The 26806-nt window shown below is 46.1% G+C and overlaps 1 protein-coding gene across 2 annotated transcripts; it reads left to right on the top strand.

The window, feature by feature from the left end:
* The first annotated feature begins 1317 nt into the window (after positions 1-1317).
* NEK9 (NIMA related kinase 9) lies at positions 1318-26786 on the top strand. 2 transcript variants are annotated; one of them, XM_069783849.1, is made up of 23 exons: positions 1318-1634; positions 2023-2052; positions 2760-2937; positions 5986-6041; positions 6906-6976; positions 8881-8986; positions 11634-11765; positions 12726-12836; positions 13449-13513; positions 14471-14521; positions 15621-15813; positions 17058-17202; positions 18153-18353; positions 18769-18815; positions 19665-19820; positions 20211-20319; positions 20864-21025; positions 21400-21570; positions 21800-21859; positions 22422-22612; positions 22847-23011; positions 23694-23906; positions 24307-26786. In XM_069783849.1, the coding sequence occupies exons 1-23, from the start codon at positions 1446-1448 to the stop codon at positions 24427-24429; spliced, it is 2925 nt and encodes a 974-aa protein (XP_069639950.1). In that variant the 5' UTR covers positions 1318-1445; the 3' UTR covers positions 24430-26786. The 2 variants fall into 2 exon arrangements, with proteins under 2 accessions (XP_069639950.1, XP_069639951.1); XM_069783850.1 differs by lacking the exon at positions 2023-2052 and having other exon boundaries at positions 1320-1634.
* Positions 26787-26806: the final 20 nt, after the last annotated feature.

Genomic DNA, 26806 nt, shown 5'->3' on the forward strand with positions numbered 1-26806 from the left:
GTATGATACTGTAGATAATAATGGGCAAGATAACTCTACTTTTCAGATTGGAAAAATGAAGATTGACTTTTTCGCTTAGTCTTCTGGTTTTCTACAACTGTTCCAGATTCCTTAATCCCATTTCTGTGAGATTTTGCCATCTAGTTGTTGGGGTTTTTTTAATTATTATTGTTTGCCAGATGACATTTTGCGAGGTACTCCCCTTGCAGTGGAGGGAGTGAATGATCCTTAGCAAAACACATCTGAGCTTTTTCATGTGTTCCTGCAAGCTCCTTTATTCTAAAACTGACGTGCTGTCTTTGCTGCTGGGAAGCACAACATCTTTGTATGGAAATGATTATGATGGACAGCAAGTTAACTCTGATGGATAAGTTACTCACTTTTAAAATAGATCCATATAATGCTGAACAGCTCTTTAACCCTCACCACATTGCAAGGAGTCCTGCTTGTTGTTTCAAGCTCTGAGCCATAAAGCATTTTCCCAAGGTAGTGGGGTAAGAGGCTTTGTCACACCTGGTTTTAGGGATTTGTGCTTCAGCTCCTGACGACTCCTGTAAGTGTAGGTTCATCTGTCCTGAAGTGAACGTTCCCCATAGTTCAACTCTGCTTTCCCATCTGTGGTGGTGACTACTGAACTTTGAAAACAAAATACTGAAACGATGATGGTGTGCATTACCTATGAAGAAAATAGATCGCTTACCTAAGATGAAGGTTGCTAATGCTTCCTTATGACAGAGAAGTTAACTGCAGCTCCAGACCTAAATACTATTTGTGAAGCTTTCCGTTTATTTCATCCTTGTTAGAGAGAAATGTCATGAACCGTGAGTGGCGTGGTAAGGATACCTTTTATTGGTGTGAAGTGTGTATCCACCGAAGAGGCCTGGTCTTTCCAGCAGGTCTTTGAGCTTGGGATAGGGTCGTGGTGCTTGTCGCACCAACCGTTCTGCTGCGATAACGTGTATTATGTGCAGTGCGGTTGAGAAAAAGTTAACATCTGCGGCATAAGAAAGAGTAATGACTTTTTTTGACAGAAATCAGCTCCTTCGGACAGATTTTTATTACCAAAACATAACCGGAAAGCTTTTTAGGAAAATAACTTTGAACTCCTGACTCCGCCAAGCGCCGAGGCAACGTCTGCTTTACACAGGTTTTATCGGCCGACGGCTCGGGGGCGGAGGGGGCGGGAGACGGCTTCGGCAGGCGGCGCTTCATCCCGAGCGCTGCCTTGCCGAAGCGCTTTGGACCCGGTTTTGGGGCGGCGGCGCGGGCGCGGGCCCGGGCCCGGGCCCCGGCCCCGGCGGGGGGGCGGGAGCGCGGAGGTCGCGGCGGCGGCGGCGGCAGGAGGAAGCGGTTCCGGGTCGTCGGCGGGAACCAACATGGAGCCCGTCGGGCTCGCGGGCCCTCGCTGAGGGAGAGCCGGGCCGCAGCGGGGCCGCGCCGCCGCCATGTCGCTGGGCGAGTACGAGCGGCACTGCGACTCCATCAGCTCCGACTTCGGCAGCGAGTCCTCGGGCAGGGGCGGCTCCCGCGGCGGCGGCAGCTTGCCCGGCGAGCAGGAGGAGCTGCACTACATCCCCATCCGCACCCTGGGCCGCGGAGCCTTCGGCGAGGCCACCCTCTACCGCCGCACCGAGGTAGGCTGCCTTGGCGGCGGGGCGGGGCGGGCCGGGAGAGGGGCCCCTCTCCTCTTCCTTCCCCGAGGAAGGGGGCCCTCGGGGCTGCTCCGAGGCGGGCCCAGCGGGGCGGTTTCCGGAGGCTGGGTGCTTGGAGGCCCCGGCGCCCGGAGAGCCGCAGCAGGGCTCGCCCCCCGGGGTGACTGACTGACTGACAGCCCCTGGCGCCGCTCCGGGAAGAGCCCGTCTGAAAAGTGACGAGTTCGGCCCTGGGTGTCGAGGGGCGCAGGCTTTGGGTTTCGGCAGGTTTGAGCGCCGCCAGTCTCTCGGTCCCCTGAAGTTTCCTAGGGAGACGTAGAGACTCTTCTGACGCTAATAGATTCCTCATTTTTTCTATGTTTTATTCCAGTCACAGAGGACATGGGGGCATCTCATACAGGTAACTCTCTCGCGTGATCAGCATAATCAGGGGAAACTGGCAGAAAAGCCAGTCCTCCCGTTGCTCCCAAGTCATTTAATCCCATCCAGTTCAATCTTTTTTAACGCACAACTGTCAAAGAAGAGTGCTTGACTGGATCCTAAGGGAAGTTCTTCAGATTTTCTCTGAGGGAGGGCCACCCTGAGGCATGACGGCTCAAAGAGTTGTAAATGAACGCTTCAGTTCACTTAACAGATCGCTTGTAGCCTGTCTGACAACGTGGGTGGGCCTGACAAGGGCAAACTAAATTTGTTCTCGTTTCATTGGCTTTTTTTTTTTTTTTTTTGTCTCTAGGCGTACCTGCATATTTGTAATGGCTTACGGTCTTGTCCAATGTCCCACAGTTATGGGAAATACACTGTTATCCCTTTACTGAACCAGAGTATGTTTAGTCTTTACCTGGAAGCCTTGTAGTAAGGTTTTTTGGTGGTTTGGTTTTTTTCAAAGCAAGTGCTGGTCAGCTAGAAAGATGGCTTCAGGCCGTCACTATTCCTAGTGACAAACAGAAAACCTCAAAACTTATTGTTGTGAAAAATCTTTGTCTGAAATCTGTAAGAGGCAGGAAAGTCTTTTTACTTTTCCTGAAATTTTAATTTCCTGCTATAAAGGCACATACTGTACTCTTCATAGTAGTGTGTTTGCAATTAAAAGATGCTTTTGTGTTTCAGGACGACTCACTTGTAGTATGGAAGGAGGTGGACCTGACCCGGCTGTCAGAAAAGGAGCGTCGTGATGCTTTGAACGAAATTGTTATCCTTGCCCTGTTGCAGCATGAGAACATCATCGCGTACTACAATCACTTCATGGATAACACCACGCTGCTGATTGAGCTGGAGTACTGTAATGGTGAGATCCCTGCTCCCACTTACAAACAGGCAGCTGACACGTTGCTGAGTCACCCTCCTGCAGAACCTGCAGGGCGTATTCCTGGGGTGTCCTCTGGGGAGCAGAGGAGTGGAAGTGAATTCTGCATAGTTCCTGAAGAAGAGATTAAGAACCCTTCTGGTTGATTTGCATCTCAGGTGCCAAAGAAAGAAGCCCAGTAGTTAGTGCAGGCAGTTCAGGCAGTAGATGATTCCTCAAGTCTTCTGAGTAGCTGGTGCAGTGGAAGAAGTGGGTTATTGGTAATGTACACTTCTAATGCTCTTGCTGTGTTCTTTTAGGAGGACAGTGGGAAAAGACCATGAGGGTATTTGGGCCTCTCTGGCAGTACAGAGTGGGGCTGTTTTTCAGTAGCATCACTTAAATAGACCCATCCATTTGGCAATTATAAATCAAAGCTTAAAAATCTACTGGCATACTGCAGTCAGGACTTTCTTCTGCCTTGTGCTATCAGCTTCTATGTTTACTATTTAAAAAAAAGAAATCTGTTCCTTCTGGTGGTGGAGAAAACTTTAAAATTTGGTCTAAGAGTAGATCAGATGGTATTGTTTGGAGTTTGCAGGGGAAACAGTCCGAGCTGGGACGGAGAGGTAGAAGGATTTGATATGAGGGTCTGAGTTGCAGCTGCTCATAGGCAGCTGGAAGAGGAGGTCATACACAGCTAATACTGCTGGAACAGGATACCTACCTAGAACTGCAATATGGTTCCTATTTGAAAGAGTGGGACAGCTCCCCAGCTAAGTATCCTGTGTGTGTTTGGGGGTTACGTTAAGCCTTGGCTCATCAGCAGAAACTTCTGGTTGAAAAGGCTATCATGATGTTATCATCTTAGACAGATTGCTTTCACTGGGACAGGTTGGGGAGGACAACAGATTTCTGGAAAGTGTTTTTGAAGGGTGTCAAACACCTGGTTGGCATGTTGGCCAAAGCTGGTTTTGCTTCTCTGCTTTCTGTTCTTCTGCAGGGTGGAGTCCAGCGCAAGAGTAGGGGAATGTTAGCTCTTTGATGCACTGTTTATTTTAGGAATACTCTGCGTGAGTTATTTAGCTGCCTTGAGAAGAGTGCATGCTTGGGGCCATTACAAATTCATTGGAGGGCATAGAGGGAAGGCTGCATAGCACTGATGTCTGTGCATGTTTGTTAACGTCTCTAAACTGTTTGTTTTACTTTGGGACAATAACCAAGAGATGAGTATATAGCCTGTGTTGCCTGAATATGTCTGAGTGGCACAGAAGTAGGGACACGAGAAAGAGGGAATCTCACTTAGGCTTATGGGTACTGGTTTTGCCAATGTGTTAATAGTTGTTTCTGTGGCTTTTTTTACAGTGTACAAGTCCAAGATAATTTGTCAGTAATTTTTAAAGTAAGGCTAGACTAGTTGCTGTCAGACACTGCTCAGAATCCAAAGTTTTTACTGTTTCATTGTCACGTCTCTTCTGGAGATCTAGGAAAGACTTTCAAATCTGAGTAAATATTGTCCCCATTTTACAGGGAACGAAGCCAAGTTATTGATTTGTCTGCCTATAGTTGTGTATGTGTATCATGGTACCGTAAGACTTGGGTTTATCATGGGATAACATCCATGAATACATCTGAAATAGATTTAGGAAGAAATAGTCTATAAAATACATTTGTTGAAGAGACACTAGAGTGTTAGAAGGTTAGGTGTGATTAGATGAAACAAAGAAGAAAGTAATTTGTTTTTCTTTTCAGTATGTGCGTATAGAGGTATCGGTTATCTGAGTCAAGAGCTAATTTGTCTCCTTGTGTAGGGTTTTGGCGATGTAATACCTGTCATGCTGCTCTTTGGTTCAGAAACGCTGCAAAAAAGGTGGCAAAAGATCAGAGACAAGGAACAGAATTCACTGAAAGCCTGCATAGTCTGAATCGCTAGGAAAGAAGTTCATAAGAAGAGGCAGAAGTGAATACTTTGGTTAAATTGTGAATGTGAAGAGTGATTTGTGGATAATTAGCAAATGTGAACATAAGGCAGAAAAAAGAAATGTTGAGAGATTGTAGCAAGGCTGAATGAGAAGAAATTAAGTGAAGGGAATCTTAATCATAATATCAGAAAAGTCTTCCTAACATGGAATTCTGAAATAAGTCTCTCAAGGAGGCAAAGGGGAGCCATTGTGACCTGTTTTGGACATCTACAACTTGACAGGCCCGTGGAAATCATACAGCAGAAAGCTGTCTTGCACCATGCCCGTGGGAATGGGGAAGGGCCTGGTGTTCTGTTACTATTAGGACATAATATGTGATAATTGGGAAATGAAATAGCAACAGGATGTGATCAGAGGTTTGGGGTTTACTGGTAGGATGCTAATTTGACAGGGAGTCTCACTGCCTGGAGCCCTCAGCATCATTTCTTTTAGCTCTCCGTGGTTTTCAGTCTGCCGTCTTGAAATTGTGAGGTACCCTGAAGAGTCTGTTGATTTCAGGCTTCTGTTGGTGGTGCTGCTGTTGTCAACGCTTTGTGAATTCTGCATCAATGTATTTGGCAGGGCAGACAAAGGAGAGAGGCAGGTCAGAGCTGGGCAGTAAGTGGGGAAAGGCAGTAATTTATGCTTTCAGGGACTACTCTGAACTGAAAATTGCTTTCTTTTTCTTTTTTTTAATGTATTATTTATTTAAATATAATGCTGAGCAGGACAATCTCACATGATTTGGTGTGCAAGTTATAAATGTTTGCATAACCCAAGAAGCTCTTAAGCTAAAAAAGTAGAGACTACTAGTTTATCTTACTGAATCACTTTTCAGAGAGTATTAAATGGTGGTGTTAAAAAAGAGTCATCTCTGCTTAAACTTAGATATGCCAGTGAAGTTCTTAGATGGAAGAAGAACTAAATTTTTTGAGTGCCTGACCAATTTTAAGTGAGAAGTGCTGAGGGAGAGCTGTAGTGATTCACCAGATCTCTTAGGGGATTTGAATATTCCCAGCAGTACCCGAGCAGAGTAACTGGTGCCATTAACTAAGATGAACCTCTCTGACTTTCTCACTTACAATTACAGGAGGGAACCTCTACGATAAGATTCTGCGGCAGAAAGACAAGTTATTTGAAGAAGAGGTAATTTGGACTGCTTTGAGGGAGCAGTGGGGCTGGCCTAATGTTCTGGGGAGCTGTCTGGTCTGGTTATCTGAGTATTTACACAACATTTTTTCCATAGTGCTGGTGGGGAGTTTCTGTGTGTATCTGGGGACTGACATCCTTCCTCTCCTGTTGACTATTGCAAGCATTTATGGACTATCAGAAACTTTTTATTTACCTTTTTGGCTGTCTATAAGCAGTATAAACTTCCAAGGAAAGAATAATGAAAGAGAGCATTCAGCTGACTTTGGTCACCTTGTCATCTTGGCTAACATTTAACTTTAAAACCTCTTTCTGCATTTCTTCCTGGTTGGTACTCAATTTCTCTCTCTTAATAATTTTGTGGGTTCTTTTCTCAGTAATTGCCTTGAGTCCATCTCACCATAGATTTTTTTCTTGTTCCTTTTATTTTTCTTTCTTCATTTTTAAAAAAAAACTTTTCTGCTGTCTGCTTCCACCTCATGCTGTGGTGGTTAATGATTACACTTATTTATCTTATGTAATGACTTTTAAGGCCTTCTGGCTTGTGGTGAATATTCATATTCCAGAGAGCCCAACTGTAGATCTTTCCCAGGTGGTCATTAGCTGTCATTTCTAAGTCTTTTCACTCACTGAATTCTGCTTGTCAGGGCAGACACTATGAACAGCACTAGAACAATCTACCTTTTGGGATGTCTTTTCAGAGAATTCCAAAAGAGGAAATTCTAAATTTTCATGCTCCCAAAAGAGCATCTAAAGGGTAATGTTAGGGCCTCTTGCTGTGCCTCTGTGTGACAGTGACATAGTGGGTTTTGGGAGGGGTTTTTTGAGCCTCACATAAGGCTTTTATTTCTACCTTTGCAGATGGTGGTTTGGTATCTCTTTCAAATTGCATCAGCTGTGAGCTGCATTCATCGAGCAGGAATTCTTCACAGGTAAGTGTGGCATGTGGTGAAGCTAAGGTAACCATTGCGGTTCATGGATGTGAGTGCAGAACTCCTTTGAGTAGCCTTTGCTTCTGTGTTTAAAGCAAGCACTGAGCTTCTCTCCAAAGCATAGCTGGACTGCCTAGATGTTAAGTATGACTTCTGTAAAGAATTTTTATAGGGCTAGAAACTGTCTTGTGATAAATGTGTAAGAAATTTTGTATATGAAAATGGAAATGCTGTCTTTGATGCTGCAGCTTTGTGAACAAAGAGTTAATCCATGTAGGAAGGAAGTAAATTGGCCCTTTATTGCCATAGCACATAAATGGTGTTTGCTAAAGTGGGTTGGAAGAGCAGTTACCACAGGCCAAACATACTTCCTACCCGCTCCACAATTAATAGCTTCAAACCAACATGTACATCCTTCTGTAATTCCTGGAAGCTAACAGTGATGAAGACTTTGTATTGGTGCATTGCTATAGTATAACCCATGGAAAGATTTGTCCTGTATTTGGCCCAATCTCATTTCTTCGGCCTGTTATTTAAGGAAGTAATATAGCTTGTTAGCTGATAGTGGTAATTTTGACATTGACACTAAGATTTTAATGAGTAGCTAATTACCTTCCTCTGTTGCTCTTTTCTGTCTGGGAGGGGTAAATTTCATGGCTTATGTGTGCTTCACGGAGGCTGTGATGTTCTGGGGAGTACTGCACATGCAGACAGCTGTTTCCAGCATGGTTGGATCATGTGCTGCACAACATCCTTCTCTAACTAATGAGCATAGCTGTGTGAGGATGTTTTCTGTGGGATAGCATCCTGGTTGCTGCCATTCTAAATCTTTGGTAATTGGAAAGCCTTGCTAATGAAGGGTTGGTATCCTACACTCAACAAAGTAGTGCCTAAGTTTTTGACCTAAAGTAGATGTCATGGCTGTCCTGCTTTGCAGTGATTTCCTCCTTACCACCTCTGTTGCCCATCGTCACAGCAGGGTTCACAGTCTAGGAACGTGTGGTCCCAAATCCTTCCGTAATAATGAATTGAACAGTTATTTAAATGTTTGCAGTGATTTCCTTCTGCTGCAGACATTGTCAGAGTGACCCAGGACTTTGCGATGCCCCAAGTGGATGAATGCAAAGTGCTGCTTTACTTGATGTTGTCCTGATCTACACTGGGAAGTTGTTGATGGTACGTTAGGAAAAGGGGGTGTTATGAAGTGTTGGCCATGGGAAGCATATCATACTGTGGCGGCTTCCTCTCTGTATTTACAGCCTCTTTTATTGATCTGTGAAACTACATACAAATTATTCTGTCTGGGAGAAAGTGTTTTCAATGAGTTTCGGAATTCAGCATTTTTGTGGTCATCAGCCTTTTGATCTTCTGGGCGTAGTACTTCATGTTATAAAGAGTTGTTCTTGAGGCATAAGGTAGAGGGATGTTATGCTTAAGTTCTAGAGTGGCATCTGTTTCACACCCTCTGTGTGCGTGTTTATATTTGCATACATACACATTCACGCATACATTCATGTTTTTAGTGAGCTCAGGGACTCCTGGCTTGGGTCTATTTATAAAACTAGGAAAAATAAGACCTGCTCAATGACCTTCACATGAGAAGAGAAGAGACTGAGAGGGGGAAAAAGAACTGTCTTTCATTCGTGGCCTTTTACATAGTTGTCTGGAGCCTGAGCTTTCTAGACTGTGCTGTGTTTGTGTGGGGATGTGATAAAACATGGATAACTGCAGTTACTGCCTCAGTACTTGGGGTCAAATTGCCTTTGGAGAGCTCTGTGTGTGTGAGAGAGAGTGCTGGCAGAGTAGCAAGTACCTCATTTTGGGAGGGGAGGTATAGTAGTGTGTGGAAAACTGTGAAATCCAGAAATATATTTGAGCATCTGCATTTCTTTTTCTCCTTTCAGAGATATAAAGACATTAAATATCTTTCTAACCAAGGCAAACCTGATCAAGTTGGGAGACTATGGGTTGGCAAAGAAGCTGAACTCTGAGTACTCTATGGCTGAGACTGTGAGTATCTCCCTTCTTTGTGTGCAAACCGAGGTGTGTTTTTTCTTTCGTCTCTGCATGCCTTGCAGAAGACCGGGGATGCTGTACATTCTTGCTGCTCGTTTTCTGTGGTTTTTCTTTCCCTCTCCCCTCGATTTCCCTCCGTGTTACCTCAGTAACATTGGCATATTTGCTGGTGTGTTGCAGCCTGCAGTTATCCTTGCTCTCAGGTTACCTTTTAGAGGTCTGTCTCTCTCCAAAGCAGCAGTAGTCTAAAGATAAGTGCCACTGTGGGTATGGAATTGTGCCAGAGCCAGTATAGCTGTGCTAGAGAGTGCTGCTCTTCTTTCCCTGGTACCTAGGCATGGTACTTCCAAAGGTGAACCTATGTAACACAAAGGCGGTGCTATCTGAAGGTACAGAGACAGCGATATAGCCACATCAGTACAGTGCTCTCCCTCTGGGCTAGTTAAGCCCAGGTTAGCAAGTTAATTTGGTCATGCTACGGTGCTGACAGGGGCATTTTGCCTCAGCTGGATCTGAGATAGCTTGGATGTACTTGCCTGACATTGCACTATGCCACAGATGCATTTCCTATCTCTTTAATACTCAGGCTCTGAACTGAATTACAAAGAAGCAAGAAAGGCACTTGTGCTTCTTATGGTAACCAGGTGTATGGTTTATTGGTAATGCTCTTGGAGGGGGGCAGAGCTTTGTAGGAGAGATTAATTTTACCAGAAGGCTGTCAAGCTTAGCTTTGTTCCAGACCCTTCCAGAAAGCGGTTTTGCAACTAGTGTTATGACACAGGGTAAGCTGTATTGCAGACACCTGAAAGGCTCAGCTTAGATTTCCCAGCTTCATTAATTTCTGTGGTGAGCACTAGGCTTGGAAGGGGACACAGTGTCTGGAGCTCCTATCTGCTAAGGGCCTTTATTATAGTTTGGGATGCAAGCCAGCTTGCACTTCCCCTTACCAGGCCGTATTATTAGATTTAATGCAAGCTACTGGTGTTCTGTTAGGATGTGTAGTTAAATACTTGCCAACCTCTTTCCAGAACATGAGCACTATTGGCGGTGGCACAGTAAGTGGAAACTGAAGGCTACTGCGTAAAGCCCTCGCTAAGCTGGGCTGCAGCAATACCACTTCTGTTTCATCACATTTTTCATGGTCTTCTGGCTTTCAGGGAAAGTGCAGTCTGTGCTATGAATTTCCAGGTTTGTTTTTTGCCTGTGTTGTGTGTGTTCATCTACACCTGCAAGCTTTTTTTTCTCCTTTTTCACTTCTGAAAAATATTGAGCTACATGCCTTCAATGATATTTCATTCTGTATATGCTGGCTGTGCTCTGGGTTAGTTGCTCAATTTGTGATTTAACGACTAGTGGTGGTCTGGAAGTAACTTTTTGTGAAATGAGTGCAAAACATGTTATTGTCAGTATTTGTAATTGTAACAGTCAAATTACAATTTTGTAAAATGTTTACGTCTTGCTTACTAAACACTGATTTCTTAATTTATCATTCTTTCTCCAATTTACCAAGGAAGACATAGAAAACATGTCTGCATCTTACAGAAAGCTTACATTATCCTTTGCTTAAAAAAGGTTTAGATGCAGTGTCCTAGTTCTCCATATGATACTCCAACTAGGTGGGCTTCTAAACGTTCCCGTGGCTGGGACTCGCGTAGCTCTGTAACTGTCACGCACTGTAACAGGAAATGGAAGGGAGATGGCAGATTCTGAATGTGCCCATTAGGTATCTAGCATACTAGTAGAGTCTAATGAAAGGCAAGCTTTGTAGTCCTTGGAGCTTTGCTGAGAGAGTTTAAAAGAGGCTAACTATAAATATTTCTCCTTCTTTTAAATTCTGTCTCATTTTATTTCCTGTCTAGTTCCTTGCCAGGGAATGAGCTCCATTCGTCTGGAAGCTTCATTCTTAGATCTTTTATCATGTTTGTTCTGTTTCTCCTTGTTGTGACTTTGAGCTATGCCACTATTTCTGTTGTACCTGGGAGGGCTTCTGTGTTTAAGGCCTGGGTTTGGGGATTTTGTGTGTGGTGGGGGGGTGTTTGTTTTAAACCAGTTGTTCAGGAAAGCCCACTTCTGAAGTGAAAGCCTTTCAGGTGGGACTCAAGCCAGCTTTCTACTTACTGACCCAAAAGTAACCCCTCTTTCAGTGGAGACAGAGTAGCCTTTGTCCTGGCAGTACCTTGTGATCAGAGTGGCTCCATAGCCATGGACAGGCATCTGTGTTTGGAAGCTTTGCTAGATCCTTTTTCCTTCAACCTCTTATGAGGGTTTCCATATGCCTTGTCAGTACGTAAGCTCCTGATTACCTCTAAATGTAGTATAATTATGAGAGGGGCAAGTCCTTGCTGTGTTCTCGTGACTACTACTCTATTGAGAAGTATGTACCACATCAGGATCTGAGCAGAGAGGTGTCTAGAATCTTCTAAGAAACTCGGGCACAGGCTTGTGGATGAGAAGGGAAGAAGCATCCTTGTTCTCATCCCTCCAGCACATTGGTGGGGTGTGTCATCTGTGTCACTTCAGTGCTGTGTCAGAGCTGTGTCTAGCTCTGATGCTCATGGGCCTGTGTAAACATGATGGATGCAGAGCTCCAGAATTCAAGGCTGCTGGATCATTTCTGATTTTTCAATGTTTTTTTTCCTAGCTGGTGGGAACTCCATATTACATGTCCCCAGAACTCTGCCAGGGTGTGAAATACAACTTCAAATCAGATATTTGGGCTGTGGGCTGTGTCATCTTTGAGCTGCTTACTCTGAAGAGGACCTTTGATGCTACTGTAAGGCTGCAAACCAGGATGGACTGAGTAACCTTATTTTTTATCACCCTGAGATTCACACTTGTCTCATATTAACTCATGGTTTTTCTTTCATTGTTGCTTAAATCTGCTGATTAAGAAGACAGTGGCCTGCGAGTGCCAACTGTAGCCAGAGAAAATATCAGCATGATTTTCCCTAGCCTGCACTGCAGGTGCCTCTCTGGCTTCTGCCAAACCCAGCCTTGTCTGCAGCCCTGGGTTTACCAGATGCAGAATATAAGCTGTGCTAATTTGTATCATGGTTGTGAATGAAACATCCTTTTCTCTAGAAGGAGGAAGTTTGTGATTGTGTAGTCGTCTTGTTTTTTTCAGCATTACTAGCTGTGAATTTTCTGTGCAGCATTCTGTGGCAAAAACTTCCAGCCTTTGGATTTTATAGGATTTAATCCTGTTACCCTTTCTCAAAGTTTGGGTGCAAGAGAAGTGTGGTCAAGCTGGCATGGGGAGGGTGAAAGGGAGCATTGCTGGCTGGCATATGCGATTTGCCAGCTTGTGCCATGATATGGGAAAAGCTGCTAGCTGCCATGATGCAAGATTTTGTAACCCTTAAAGAGACGTAGTGAAAATACCATCCTTTTCTGATTTCCTCTCATCATGGCTACCAAGTCCCCAGTAACTTTGCTTCTGTGTGGTGTTTCAATGGCAATATGCTGCATAGGAGATTCCATGCAGAGGGAAACCTATCCTCCTTCCACTGTTAGGGAATTTGGTGAAAAGCTGGATGTTGCCACCAACAGCTATCAGAGATACCTTTTCTACAGGAATTACTATTAGGTTCCTGGAGAACCTGGTAGGCAGGCAAGAAGGATGTGTCCTGATCAGAGAAGGAGGAAGGAAATAATGGTGGCCTGTAGCATCTCTCCCCATTGGACACATTGTCCAGTTCAGTTCCCTTACAGCTGTTTTCTGGTTTCTGCCTAGAATCCCCTGAACCTTTGCGTGAAGATTGTACAGGGAAATCGCGCCATGGAGGTTGATTCCACTGTCTACTCCCGGGAGCTGATCCAGATGGTGAATTCCTGCCTTGATCAGGTTGGCGAAATACTTTTTAATTTTCAGACACCCCTTCCCAGCTGCCTAAGCCATGGAATTCAGGGATGAAGGGGAATGACATGCTTGTTTCAGCATGAGGGCTGTTGATGCAGGGTAATTTCTGTGAGTCCTGAGGCATCCCTAAGGCTGGGCTACCTCCAGTCCTCTGAAAGCATTGTCTCAGGATGATACACCATTCAGTCCTGCAGGCTTGGAGGGGTGCTGGGTTTACTCTGACAACAATTGTTTAATGGGCTGGCAGGAGCAATTATTTTCTAATGCAGTGCTGCAAAGGTGGGAGCATCGTCTCAGTACAGTCTCTTAAGGTGTGAGACTGTGACTCTGGCTTTCTGACTGTGACTCTGGCTTTCTGTAGGGAATTAATTTCTTGAAAGCAAATATAGTATTGATACCTTCAGAGAATGGAAGCCACTCCTGCATGTCCCTGACATTTATCCCTATTCATTCCAAATATTTGAATTCATTCCTTTCCCTCCTGAAGGGAGTCAGGGAAGGAGGTCCATGCAGGCTTGAATGAGGTCTTCTGGCCCAAGATTTCATTGTAGATGATGAGCACTTCCTAGAGACTGACTTGTTGCTCACTTCTTTCAGGATCCAGAGAAGAGACCCACTGCAGATGAATTGCTTGAACATCCCCTTCTCAGCAAACGCCGGAGGTAATCAGATGGTCTTGCCTGAAACCTGGACAGGTGTCAGGGAGAACAGGAGGGTTTGTGCAGACTAGTGGGGTTTGTGCTTTTGTAGTGAAGTCCTTAAGGTAATTTGGCCTGATGTGAGGCGGTTGTTGAAGTACACTTCATCCTCTTTAGCAGAGAAGTGTGCATTCTTGCTGTCTTGACTTCTGCTCTGATGTTCTGTTGGTGCATGGATATGGTGAGAAAGGTCTCTGCATCCTTTGTCTTAGAAGCTGTTGTATTGAGAACCTTGAGGCATCCCTTTCTGAGGCTCCTTTGAGGAATGCTGGTTCCCGCTCTTCAAATCTCTGTGAACGAAGGGTCACAGACATCATTCTATGGTCATTGGGAAAAGCCTTTCAAAATATATGTATCATGCAGTATAGAGACCCTTGCTTTCTCCTTTGTTGCCTCCCTCTTCTGGAGAGAGTTGCATTGAAAGTGGCCCATTTTAGCTTAGTCTGACCATCAGTCTGCACATGCTGTCTTTCTATGAAAGGTGGACCATAATTCTGGACTGTTTGGATCCCACTTTGGTTGCGTTGGGAACAGCAGACTTAGTCCTTTGTAGCAAGATTCTTTTACTTGGTGGTCAGCAAAGTTTGAGTTTTGTCTTGCTGTATGCACTAGTAGAAGCCCAAATCCTGATAATATTTAGCCATTTAAAGTCATTCTTGTGCAGTATGGGTATTGGTTGGCCACATACTGGTATACATGTAGTTTGTTGTCCTCAGCTGTCCTGGAAGTTTGTTAGCTACATGGTACATTACTTCTGCCCTACTTACTGTGTATTGCTGTGAGCTGGTAAACAGCTGCCACATTTCCTCCAAGAGGGAGCAGCATTTTATTGGAAAGGAAAGCAGTCTCTGCGTGCTGCTTGTCAGTAGATTGCTTTTGGCGATGTCACTGTTTCCTAAAATGCTTTTTATCCTTTGGCAGGGAGATGGAAGAGAAAGTCACACTTCTTAATGGGCCAAATAAGCGACCAAGGTAATTATTTGGGCATGTGTTTGAAAGAAAGTCTGGAGAGAACAGCCCCCAGAGAGGAACTTTGCTGAGAGTGTTAGTCTGTGACAACCTTAACGGAATAGCATAGTTTAGAAGATCCCTAAATGCTGGGAATTTGACATAGTTGTTACATGATTATTGTCCCACGTTTTACTCTGCCTTTTATATCCTGCTTATATGTATGGCTGGAGCCTTACCTCAGCAGGTCCCATACAGCTCTAATCTGTCCTACTGAGGATGTAGTCTTTACAGCCTGCTTATCTGAGGATGTAATGTAGATCCCTCCTTTAATGCAGATTCCCTTGAGCAGGAGCAATGTGACTGTCTGAATGTTGAATATAAAGTGAATATAAGTATCTTTCATAAAACTGGATATATGCAGAGGTTCTCCACAGTCCCCAGCAAGCCTGTAAGCAGGGTTAATCCATGAAGCAGATAGCTTCCATGATGTGTATAGCTGGGTTTCTGTTGATTTGTCAGATAGAATTTGATCTTTTTTTCCTCGTAAACTTGGAAGTACTGTATGAGCACATTATGTGGAGTTGTTCAGTTCATAGGTTGCTCGCAAACAGTTTGCTTTGATTACAACTTCCATTTTGCAATCTGCTTGTGAATTTATTCTTACCTGTATGGAAGAGTTATATTTTTGCCCTCAGAAGGAAGCCTGTAATTTAAATAAAGAGGAGAGAGGGAAGTTAGAAGCTTTTGGATGCTTCTGTATTTTGAGCAAGATTTCATGACTGTTTTGTAAGGCTTTCATTTTTCACAAATGAGAACAGCTCCATGGCCATTCAGTGAAAGCCCGGTCTTTTTAAATTACAACATATTGAATTGTAGGCTTTTAAAAGTGCTTCCTGGAGGCTACTTTCTCTGCTGCTCTGAAACAGGTTTGATCCTGAGTCTCTCTATAGCAGTTGAGGCCTCACAATCACTCAATGAAAAGAACAGTTTGTGAAAATAAAAACCATGAATTGTTGTGAAGGGGAAACTGATAGACAACCATAGGAAAATGAGTGGTGACAGTGAATGCAAACTCATTATTAAAAGCATGTGTGTTTTGGGGGGGCGGGGTCTTGTGCAGGTCAAGTACCATGAATGAGGCTCCCATTGCAGTGGTGACTTCGCGCACTAGTGAGGTGTATGTTTGGGGGGGTGGGAAGTCCACCCCCCAGAAGCTGGATGCCATCAAAAGTGGCTGCAGTGCACGCCAGGTGTGTGCTGGTAACACTCACTTTGCTGTGGTGACAGTGGAGAAGGAGCTCTACACCTGGGTGGTAAGTGAGAGAAACTGCAGGAAGGGGGTAAGGGTGGGAAAGGAGAGTCCAGATCCACTGCTTACTGTTCATGAGCCTGTTAGAATCAGATAGGCAAACAGCTTGGAAAAGGAGAAATCTGATTGCAGTGGACACTGTGAGGCCATCTGCTTCAGGGCTGACCCAAGTCTCCCAAGGCAACTGTGTTTTGGGGAGAAGTTTTCTGTCATGACAGGAAGTGTATTGGAGACTTGCTGTGCACTTGAGAATTGTAGGTGGTGGACTTGTAGGCCCAGACATGGAGTCAAACATCTCTTCCTCCCCTTCCTGGCTACTGGAAATGCACTGGAGTCTTTGTCATGCTCTGTTGGCTTTGTGTATTTTTGAGGAAGGTTTTCTGAGATCAGAATGGGTGGGATGAGTGACCTTGTTGTAATACAGATGTCATCTGCAAGGCAACTTGTGGATGAAACCAGAGATGTTTTATACTAAACAACTCTGCTCTTTGTGATGAGTGGAAATTCTGTAAGAGTTGAAAGTGAGTAAAAAAATGTTGACATATAATGTGTTTAAAACAATTGAACCCAGTCTTCTTGGGCTTAGATGGTCAGTGACATGGAGGTATTTTGCATCTCCAGGCTTCCACAGGCTTTTATATTGATGATACAGAATCTGCTAAGACAGATTAGAAAATAATGGTAGGTAGGTGAGAAAAGAAAGATCCAAATGGGAGAGCAACTTGAAGTCATTTGCTGGATGTTTCTGCAAGAATGGCCACTGAAATCTTTCAGCTGGCTATTAATATTTTAGTTTTAGCTTCAACGCTACTCAGAGTCATTTTATTTTTCCTGTAGAATTGGTAGGTCTGGCCACTTTGGTGACATTCGTTTCATGTTATGGGTTTCTTTGCAGCCATTAGGATTTAGAAAAGTAGGTCAAAAAGCTGAAGGACAAATTTCAGTCCTGTAGTAGGGAGCAGGTTCTGTAGTGTGGCAGATGAGAAAGGAGGAGGAATTCCTCACCAGCTGGTGGCCTGAGACCAGATCACTTCTCGTTAGTGCATAACTGCCTGAAAGCCTGTGCTGCCATTTAGAATGTTGCCTGTTGTTATGCCACATAGCAGATATCAGTCTCTTCCCTAAGGTAGCTGACACACTTTCTCTTGCTCTTTGCTGTCTTCTGTTGTTTATTTGAGGTGCTGTAATTATTGGCACCATCTCTGGAGTTGTGGATACATAACCTTACCAGATGTTTCTGTCTTGCAGAACATGCAGGGGGGCACCAAGTTGCATGGGCAGCTGGGACATGGAGACAGAGCTTCCTACCGGCAGCCAAAGCATGTTGAGAAGCTTCAGGGAAAAGCTATTCGCCAGGTGTCCTGTGGAGATGATTTCACAGTGTGCATTACAGGTGAGAGCTGGAAGGGGATCCCTGTCTCCTCACTTTGCTGTGCTGTGGAAATGTTTGCCTTCACAATAAGATTAGCAGAGCAGCTTTGTGCAAAAAGGAGAAAGTCCCATATGTTACTCACCCCTCAGTTTTGAGGATCGTAGATGTGGCAGTGGAGATAGGTTAACATTATTATACAGAGGAAGATACTGACTCCCAAGAAAGTTGGGTGTTTTGCTAAGGATATGCTCCTTTTTGGTGATGAAGCTGGGTGTTGAGCACAGCTCCTTGTGGCTGTGCAGAGTCCTTGCTCTTACCAGTGCATGTGTTGCCTCCATGCATGCCTGTATTAAAGATAGAGGAGGCTGAAGTCAAGAATGTAAATGTGTTTGAAACTCTTTATGGACTCTGTGGGGAAAGAGTCACCCAATGATAAAAGAAGATATGTATCTGAGATTTGCTGTTTAATTCGGAAAGCTTGAGACCTGGTAGCTGTCTCTAGTTCTAACCCTGCTCATACTTTTAAAGATATGTTAACTGTGGCGTTGTCTGTTATGGAAGAATTTGAATCTCACTTTACCCATGGAAACATAATTCTCAACAAGGTAGTTTCCAGCTTATTTTGCCAGTGCTGGAAAAGCAGAGGTTTGACAGAGATAAGCTCAGACGCTCAGTGTGCTGGAGGAGTGACTTAGTGAGCCACAGGATCAATTTGTGAGTTTCTGTTAAACAAAGTGGCATGTTCAACCCAAGATTTTTTGACACTGGTGGCCTGAAATAGCTGCAGGTTGTGGTGTAAGGTCATCCATCTTAATGTGAACAAGAACGGACTCCATATTATCCTGATGACATTCAGCACTAAAGAGGAGGATGATTACAGAAAAGAGATTGCTCTGGCTGTGTCCTAAGAGGTTAATATGCAGCCTAATACAAGCTCTGTGTGCTGACCGAGCTTCCCTTCTGTCCTTCAGATGAGGGCCAGGTGTATGCCTTTGGCTCGGACTATTACGGATGCGTTGGTGTTGACAAGGCTCATGGCTCTGAAGTGCTTGAGCCCCTGCAGCTGGATTTCTTTCTTACCAACCCTGTGGAGCAGGTCTCGTGTGGAGATAACCATGTGGCAGTGCTGACCAGGAACAGAGAAGTCTACACATGGGGCTGTGGAGAGTATGGTAGGTAGTGTCTCTCTGGAACCTAAAGGCACTGGGGTATGTCTGCTCCAGAAAGCAGCTTGATGCAGGTGTGTAATGCAGGGCCTGGGTGAGGGCTGTCTGGTATGCCCTGGGGGTGAAAGAATGTTGTTTCTTTGGGCCTTTCTTTCCTTGTAAGAATGGGGAACTGGGGACTGAGCCCTTGGGACTTTACTCTGGGAAGCTCTAGGGTGCCACTTGGCTTCCTTGTGGGTAGGGCAGTTGTTCTGTGAGTGGGGTTGGGTTGCCTTGAGGATTGGCAGGCGGTGATGCATGTAGGGGAACAGGTTTGTAGTTCTGTAGGGAGATCCTTTGGGACTATGGAGAGACAATACCGTTTCTTAGGGACAGGCACCTTGTGAGGCTGTTTCTAACTGCACTGTTTTCACTGATGCAGGGCGCTTGGGCTTGGATTCAGAAGAAGACCACTACACCCCTCAGAAGGTAGGACTGTGACTACTTCTCACAATCTGCATGGGCATAAATCCAAATTAGTTGCTGTTTGGAAATATTAACTGTCTGAGGCTCAGGTGTTTTTTCTGAGGTATCACAGATTTTGCAAGGATTTTAACTTTGCTTCTTCACTTCGTTTTGCTTCATTTCTCCGTAGAGATCATGGCAGAGGGGCATACCACTCCCAAACCAGCCAGCATCACAACTTAAAGCTTCATTGCTCTGATCTCCATGCTGGAACTGGAAATGCTAAACTTACTGTTGTAGAACTCATAGTAGAAAATACCAAATTGCATACCTCAGGTCTGTAGAGGAAACTCACAGCAGTGCACACAACGGGGAGTCTTTGAATTTGACATAAGGAGTTAAAGATGAGTTGAAAGTAAAACCCTCTTGAAATACAGTGCTGGGGGTAATTGAGGTAATCTAACCCATTGGGGGTTAGAAACCAAGGATGTGCCTGGAAGCCAAATATCTGTGATCACACAGTATCACAGCTACACAGCACAGACCCAGCCCTGCTCAGCTAACTGGGTCTGGTGCTTGTAGACCCCAGCTGGCCAGGATGCCTGTGCCCCACGTTTCTGGTTCCTGTGCTGGCTCACTGGTGTCTGTACACAAGGTCTAGAATGCCTTGAATTTCTGCATTGTGACCAGAGTTTCAGTATGCTATAGACTTTATGATATTTTTGCACCTTCATTTGAAATAACTGCATTGGGTATTGTCAGTGCCCAGACTAGTTGAACCACTGCTCTAACCCCATATGTTTTCCATGTGCCAGCTTCTGTGTAGTAGGTGTTGGGATTTTGATTTTCTTGGGATATATTTCTTCTACATAGGTGGATGTTCCGAAGACCTTAAACATTGTGTCCGTTCACTGTGGCTGTGATGGGACTTTCCTGCTCACCCAGACAGGCAAAGTGTTGGCATGTGGACTCAATGAGTTCAACAAGCTGGGCCTGAATCAGTGCACATCAGGGATAATCAACCATGACGTAAGTGCATTTGGGTCCCTGGCTCCAGCTCCCAGCAGTCAGTAGTATATGGGAAATGGAGGTCCTGTGACAGTGACAGAACGTTCATTAGCTTTGTGCCAATTTGTTAGTTCCGATCCAAGACAATGGATACTGGATTCCGGGAAGAGGCAGTTTGTTCCTCAGTTTCCTGTCTGCCCTATGGGCTTATGTCAGATCTGATGTAGTGAAACAGATAGCAATCTGCTCCAGGGTGACTTAGCCAGTGACATGGATTCTGGCAGTTCTTTACCATACCCATGTTGGGACTGTCTAGGTTAATGTTGTGGTCTGCCAGGACCTGCTTGAGTAGGTCTTAGCTGATGAGTGTGTGGTTTTTCACTCTGTGCTTACCCACATATCTTTTATCAGACATACTGTGAGGTGCCATATGCCACTTCCCTTACTTTGGCCAAGCAGCTGTCCTTCTACAAGATCCGTACCATTTCTCCAGGGAAGACACACACAGCTTCCATTGATGGTGAGCCCTATATATTAAGTGAATACTGGTTGCTGGATTACTTTACATCAGCTTTGCCCTTTCAGCCTGGCCCTTGACATTGAGGGTTGTGCTCTTGGTAGCAAGGCTCATGCCTACTCTAGGACCCAGGATTCTTGTTCCTCAGCAGTGTTGCCTCCTGGCCAGCTGAAGCAGCAACATCAGCTTCTGGGTCAGTCTTCCTTTTTTTAAAGGGAAAAAAAAAAAGGGTTGGGAAAGAGTCATGCTCTGGGCTAGCAGAGGAATTATTTATGACCGAGTTAGGCTTTGCCCAAGTGACACCAGTCAGAGGTCTGTAAGAAGTCCCAGCCCCCGGCATCAGAAAAGGGAAGCAACAGGAGAAGGAATTGGAGAGGTGTTTCCAGGCTGAAGCCATTCCTCTTGGCTGGCACTGTCCCCTCCCAGCCTTGCTGGCTTCTCAGCAGAGTCTTTTCCGGTCATGGGCTGTTGCTGCTAGTTCTCTGCGTGCATGGCTGCTTCCAGAGTTGGGCCCTCGCTGTGACTGTCTCCTCGTTCCTCCTCTCAGAGCGAGGCCGCCTGCTGACCTTCGGCTCCAACAAGTGCGGACAGCTTGGTGTTGGGGACTATAAGAAGCACCTGGGAATTAACCTGCTGGGAGGCCCCTTGGGGGGTAAGCAGGTGATCAGGGTTTCATGTGGAGATGAATTCACCATAGCTGCTACTGACGGTGAGTGGGTCTTTGCGAAGTTGTGGTGGGTTCCTTTGAACTAGATCTGCAGGGTGGTTAACTGGCTCCCACTGAGCATTTCCTGACCACCCCCACAGCACTGCACTGAAGGAAATCCTCCTAGACTGGGGCTGTCTGGCCCTGTTAGTTGTCGAAGTGCAGCGCCAAGCATTTGCTGTCCCTGGGGCTCCAGAGCGCTGGCTTGGTGGCTGCCTGTTAGATTCATTATCAGTTTTTTCTGCCACTGGCAAAATGGACATGGTGGATAAGATACTTTGGGATAGCAGTTATAGCAGACAGGCTGTGATCCTTGAAGCAATTACAGGCCAAGAGGGAGAGAGCGAATTGAAGCTTCTGAATCTCTCTTTCCTCAGACAACCATATCTTTGCCTGGGGTAATGGTGGGAATGGGCGTCTGGCAATGACATCGACCGAGAGAGCTCACGGCTCAGATATTTGTACCTCGTGGCCTCGGCCAATATTTGGATCATTGCATCATGTTCCAGACCTGTCGTGCCGTGGCTGGCACACCATCATCATTGTTGGTAAGTGTCAGTTTAGGATGAAATTTTGGGATCTTGGTTATGATCATGTATTGCTTGCCAGGACCTAGACTATAAATCCTGCCTGGGAACAGGCCAGGTTGCTGGGGGGGAATGTGGCAAGCTGCTCTGGGCTCTAGGCATGCAACATTGGCTTTGTTGTGCACCGTTGTAGGAGTTATCTTGCTGTCTATGTGGCACGCTAACTGAAAGCATGCTTCTCTCCTTGCAGAAAAGGTGTTGAACTCTAAAACAATCCGATCCAACAGCAGTGGCCTGTCCATTGGTACTGGTGAGTAACCTGCCCTGGGCAGCTGTTGTTTAAGTACATTCAGTGGTTAGTTTGAGTGGGTGCAGTTTGGTCCTGCAGCATGGTTTCTCTGTGTTTGAAAGGCCTCACAGAAGAGCTCAAAGGGAGGAAGTGTAGCTGCTGCCGTGCATGGGAAGGGATGTCCCAAAGCTGGGAAAGAGAGAACTGAAACAGAGGAGGAACAACATGGATGCAGTGTAGTTGAGGAACTTCAGTTTGACAAGGAAAAGCTGAGAGGAATTCACTGAAGGGAGCTGATAAGGGAAGGGAGTCTATGGGGCAGCTGCTGGAGAGATGGAGTCCAGTTTCTTGGACCTGTGGGATGGCTGGGGCCAAGAAGCTGCAAAAGCCTGCTGCACACAAGCCATTTTGGGGAGGCCTGCAGGGAGTGTTAGGAGATGAGCTGTTGAGGGAGATTCCACTAGCATGTGCTCTCACTGTGGCCATAAGCCCAAATTTCTGCATCTTCTCTGCTCCAACTGGGGTTTCTTGACAGGAATAGCGGAGGTGGGGAAAGTATAAAGTTTTCACTCTTGTTTGCTAGTGGCTCAGAGCTGCACAACTGGAGGAGGAGAGGAAGAGGATAATGAACAGGAAGCGGAGACCCCCAATCCCAGTGGAGGCTTTCGGGGAACCATGGAAGCAGATCGTGAGTTGGGGGGCTGGATCAGCACCACAGAAGCTAAGGGAGGCAACAGTGCTGACAGCAGCTCCTGCCCTGGCTGGCTCCGGAAGGTAATGTGGTGTCTCAGAAATGCCTTAAAATGGGGATGTAGGCTGGGGAAAAGCGAGTGGTCCCTTCCACTTTTAAGGGATGCTCTGAAAGGTTCTCAGAGCTGTGCTGCATGGGGAGCCCTTTAGGCCTCGCTGCCCTTTTTACCACAAGAGGGTGTTGGTGCATTGGTTGAGGAGATGAAGTCGGCTGCAGGAAGGCAGGCAGGCCTGACAGTGCTGCTTTTGTGGATCCAGGAGCTGGAGAATGCTGAATTCATTCCCATGCCTGACAGCCCCTTTCCTCTGAGCATGGCGTCTTCAGAGCCGGAGAAGGAGACTCTCCCTTACCAGAAACTTCAAGGACTCAAAGTGGCCTCTGAGGAACCTGTTGGATTAAATGAGCCCAAAACGGAGCCCTGGGTAATGTTATGCAAGTGAATGCTTGGCTGAAAGCTCTTGGGGACCATAAATGGCAATGTTGCAATTATGGGGAGAGCTGAGAAGAGGGTGTTGAATTGGCCTAATTCATCTGAATGAGGAAAAGAGGGCTATTGATAATCAGAGATGATGCTGCAAAGAGAACAATTCACAGGAACCTAGAACACAAAGATGGGGCTTGGTCAGATTGAAAATAGCGAGGTCAGTTCTGTGGAAAAATGCAGTCCATGCAATTGGAAAAAATAGAGAAACCTAGGGCCCAGCAGCATAGCAGAAGATAGAAATTTAGAAAGCAGAAATTGCTGTGAGATAGGAAGAAGAACTGATAAAGGAAATCACTGAGAAATTAGAACCTGTGAGATTACTGTATTCCAGGAGTTTTCTGCCCCAAGAAGAGGCATGGATCCCAGGCTTAGGGAAAGGGGGGTAAACCAGATGGATTTTGGTGATAGGAGGACAGGAGCAGCTTTCCCAGAAAAAGGAGGAAGTTAGTGGCTTTGTACTGAAGACATAATGACTAGTAGCTTGCTGACCTTGGCTGCTAGAACTTTGTGAAGTTGGGAAACGAGCTGGGGTGACACTTTCTATGCATGGTTTCTTATGGCATAGAAAACTCCTGGCCTTGCACTCAAACCTGGCCTGACTTCCCTCTGTGTCTCTGCAGCCTACTTGCCTGAGTCCAACCCTGCCATGCGGTGAAGAGAAGGCTGCGTCTCCTGTTGTGGGCTGCATGTGCAGTGCTCTGCAAGTGGAGGTGGCGCACCTCCGAAGCCTGGTTTTACAGTGTCTGGATGATCAGAAGAAGCTGCAGCAGGAAACTGTTCGTCTGAGTGCCCAACTCCAGCGGTTCTGTAGGGGGACGGAGGGAGTGCAGCAGGTGAGGACCCATCACCTGGGTGCACATGCATGCTCAGGGCTCACTACACTCCTGTGTAGATTGTGGAGGCTGTGCAGAAGGAAACAGCTCTTAACAGATGTTTCTCTTAGAGCCGAATGGGGGGACTGAGCCTGGTGCCTGTCTCTTGTTTGAGCTGCTGATGCAGGCTCTGGTAGTAGCAACAGGAGTGAAGCCAAGGGGACAGTTTCCTGTGAGGACAGCCCAGTCCTTGAGGGACCTGGGATTCCCTTTTATTTCTCCTGATGAGAAGGGATGGGCAGTCAGATGTCACGGAGAGTCCCAAATGGCTGTGAAGAATAGGAACTGTGCCTGGCGAGGCTCCTAGCTTCCTTGCAGCTAGTCCTAGAGCTGTTAGGGTAAGTGCTGTGTGTTTTGGCAGGTGGAGGTTCATTCCAAAGGAACACAGACAGCCAAAGAGGAGATGGAAGTGGATCCGAAACCTGACTTGGATTCAGATTCCTGGTGTCTTCTGGGAACGGACTCGTGCCGCTCCAGCCTCTAGTCTCCTGAGCCCACTGGGATCCATCTAACTTCACAGCACACTAACCGAATGCAGAGAGCGGCTTTCCTGGCTTCAGGTCACTCGCAGACAAGAAGCGAGGCCGGAGGCTCCAGAGCAGCACCCATGTACGTTTGATATGAACTAGGAGTGAGTTTGAGAGGGGAAGGGCCCCTGAGCTCTAGGCCAGCTCAGTGATTGAAGCAGCAGCAGCTCCTCTTTGTACCTTATCTGTCAATTCTGCACGTGAGGCAGAACGGCCCCATTACGGCGATGGCTCCAGTAGCAGCTTTTGGCCCTTTCATTGTTTCACTGCTTCTTGGGAGCTGCCTTTGGGACCCCAGTATTCATCACTGCATCTCTAGATGAGAGGAGGAGACGTGTTTTGTACTGAAGCTGGCTGAACCCTAAAACTCACCACCTTCACTTCAGAGGGGTGAAGGACTAGGATCCTCTCCCTACCACATGGCAAGGCCCAGGCAGTGAGGCTGCTCCCCTCTGCTCAGGGGCAGAGGGAGCAGAGACTGTCTCATTCTGGAGGCAGTGGAGATCTTCCTGTAAGGAAGATAATGGTAGACAGCATGTCCCTGGTCTTGAGGTACAGCTTCTGGCCATATGGCTGTGTCCAGTGGCCTGTATAGACAGAGTTTAAAGGCTTTATTCTGGGTGCCTAGAGCTTTCCAACTTCCAGGCAATGCACTGAGATGAGTGAATCAGGTGTTGTTTCAAATAGCAGTAGTGGGCACTGTCTGAGATGGGATCTCTGGTTCTCAGTTTCAGACCACCTGCTTACCAACCAGATGACAAGCATCTGGGCCTGAGACTAAGTCACCCATTTCTTGCTCCAGCTGTTCAACTTGGTTTGGGTGCCAGAGCTTCTTGTTTCTTGGCATAAGCCCGTAGCTGCTCCTTGCTTGGCTTCTGTTCTGCTTAGCCCCTGGTGCCCACACTCTGTGTGGGTGTGGGAAGAATCAGTGTTTTTCCACTCAATGTTTTAACGAAGCTGGAATGCAGTTTCCTACCCAGAATAGGTCATTAATGCCATGGTCACAGGATGCAGCCTTCCCCAATGACCATGAATGATCAGGTCTCTGGAATTCACCTTCTTTCTAGAAGTGAGAGGCTCTCGCAAGAAAATTGGAGATGGGAAGAGGCATGGTCTGATGCTCAAGATTTCCTCATTTCCTGTTAGAGAATGAGGTTAATTTTATTGCCCTTAAATTTATTACCAAATTGACTTTGAACTAAGCTTTTGGGATTGGTAGGATCCCTGGGAGCAGCTAGCCTTCCCTGCCTTACGTGAAGCCTCTAAGGAGTCCCAAATCCCTCTCACCTTTGCTGTGAGAGCGGGGTTGTGATTTCATTAGGCTTAAACCATCCCCATCAATGGCATGTCACTAGAATTGACTGTTCCAGGGGAGCCAGCGTTCCCCATTTGTCTCTAGAGGTGGATGCCAAACCATTCTGCTTGTAACTTAACGCTCCTTAAATACTTCGTTGGTGCCTATTGCTAGTGTCTTGGAGCTCAATCAAGTGCAGTCTCTCCAGTGCAGTGTCCAGGGCAAGGATCTACTAGCGTGCCCGTCCATCGTTACCGAAGGAAGGGCAGGAGGACAGCCCTCCTGTGAGGTGGTGAGCGTCGGGCACCCTGGTGTGGCCACGTCGCTTAGTTGCCCTTGTGACTCTGCTCTCCTTTCCCCCATGTGTCTTGGAGCCAGTTCTCAGGTTAGGGTCCCGGCTTGAGGGTTGTTGTTGCGGTTAGAAATGATTGAGTTGGTGACATTGCGGCAGTGCCTTTGAGGAGTGAAGAGTTGAGGCTGAGCCATGTCCAATAAGCAAGCACCAAGCTGATGGGAGTCGCTCTCCTGCAGTGCACTGCTATCCTCATTTCTCAATGCTCTGCAGTTGGGAAGCTAGGTGCACAGACTGGATTCCCCTTGGATCTAGTGGAGGATTAGGGTCCCTGACAGAGGATGCCCTGTGCTCCGCAATCTCATATGTGCCTTAGAGGATTCACGCTATCCAGGTTGTGCCTGTTACAGACCACAGATTTCACACCAGCCAGCTATGCAACCAAAAAAGCAGTTTAAAGCCAGCACTTTTGTCTTGGGCTGAAAATGGAGGGGCAAGTGGGCAGAAGTGCCTTTGAGCAGTTTCAAACCCTTTTTACTTCTCCCCTTCTTGCAGTGCTAGCTCCGTATGTGTTGGTCTCCTGCTAGTATTGCTACTGAGTTGTTATAGGGGAACACAACTTACACCTGCTCTGACACTCTGGCTGAAAACTAGTTTGTCGTCTTTTTTTGAAAGGTTAAAGGGTGTAGTGGTTTGGAGTTTCTGTTTAAATAAATGTTTAAACTCGTTCTCCTGTGTTGAGTTGTTG

The sequence above is a fragment of the Haliaeetus albicilla genome, chromosome 5 (assembly GCF_947461875.1).
Source record: "Haliaeetus albicilla chromosome 5, bHalAlb1.1, whole genome shotgun sequence".
Classification (NCBI taxonomy): domain Eukaryota; kingdom Metazoa; phylum Chordata; class Aves; order Accipitriformes; family Accipitridae; genus Haliaeetus; species Haliaeetus albicilla.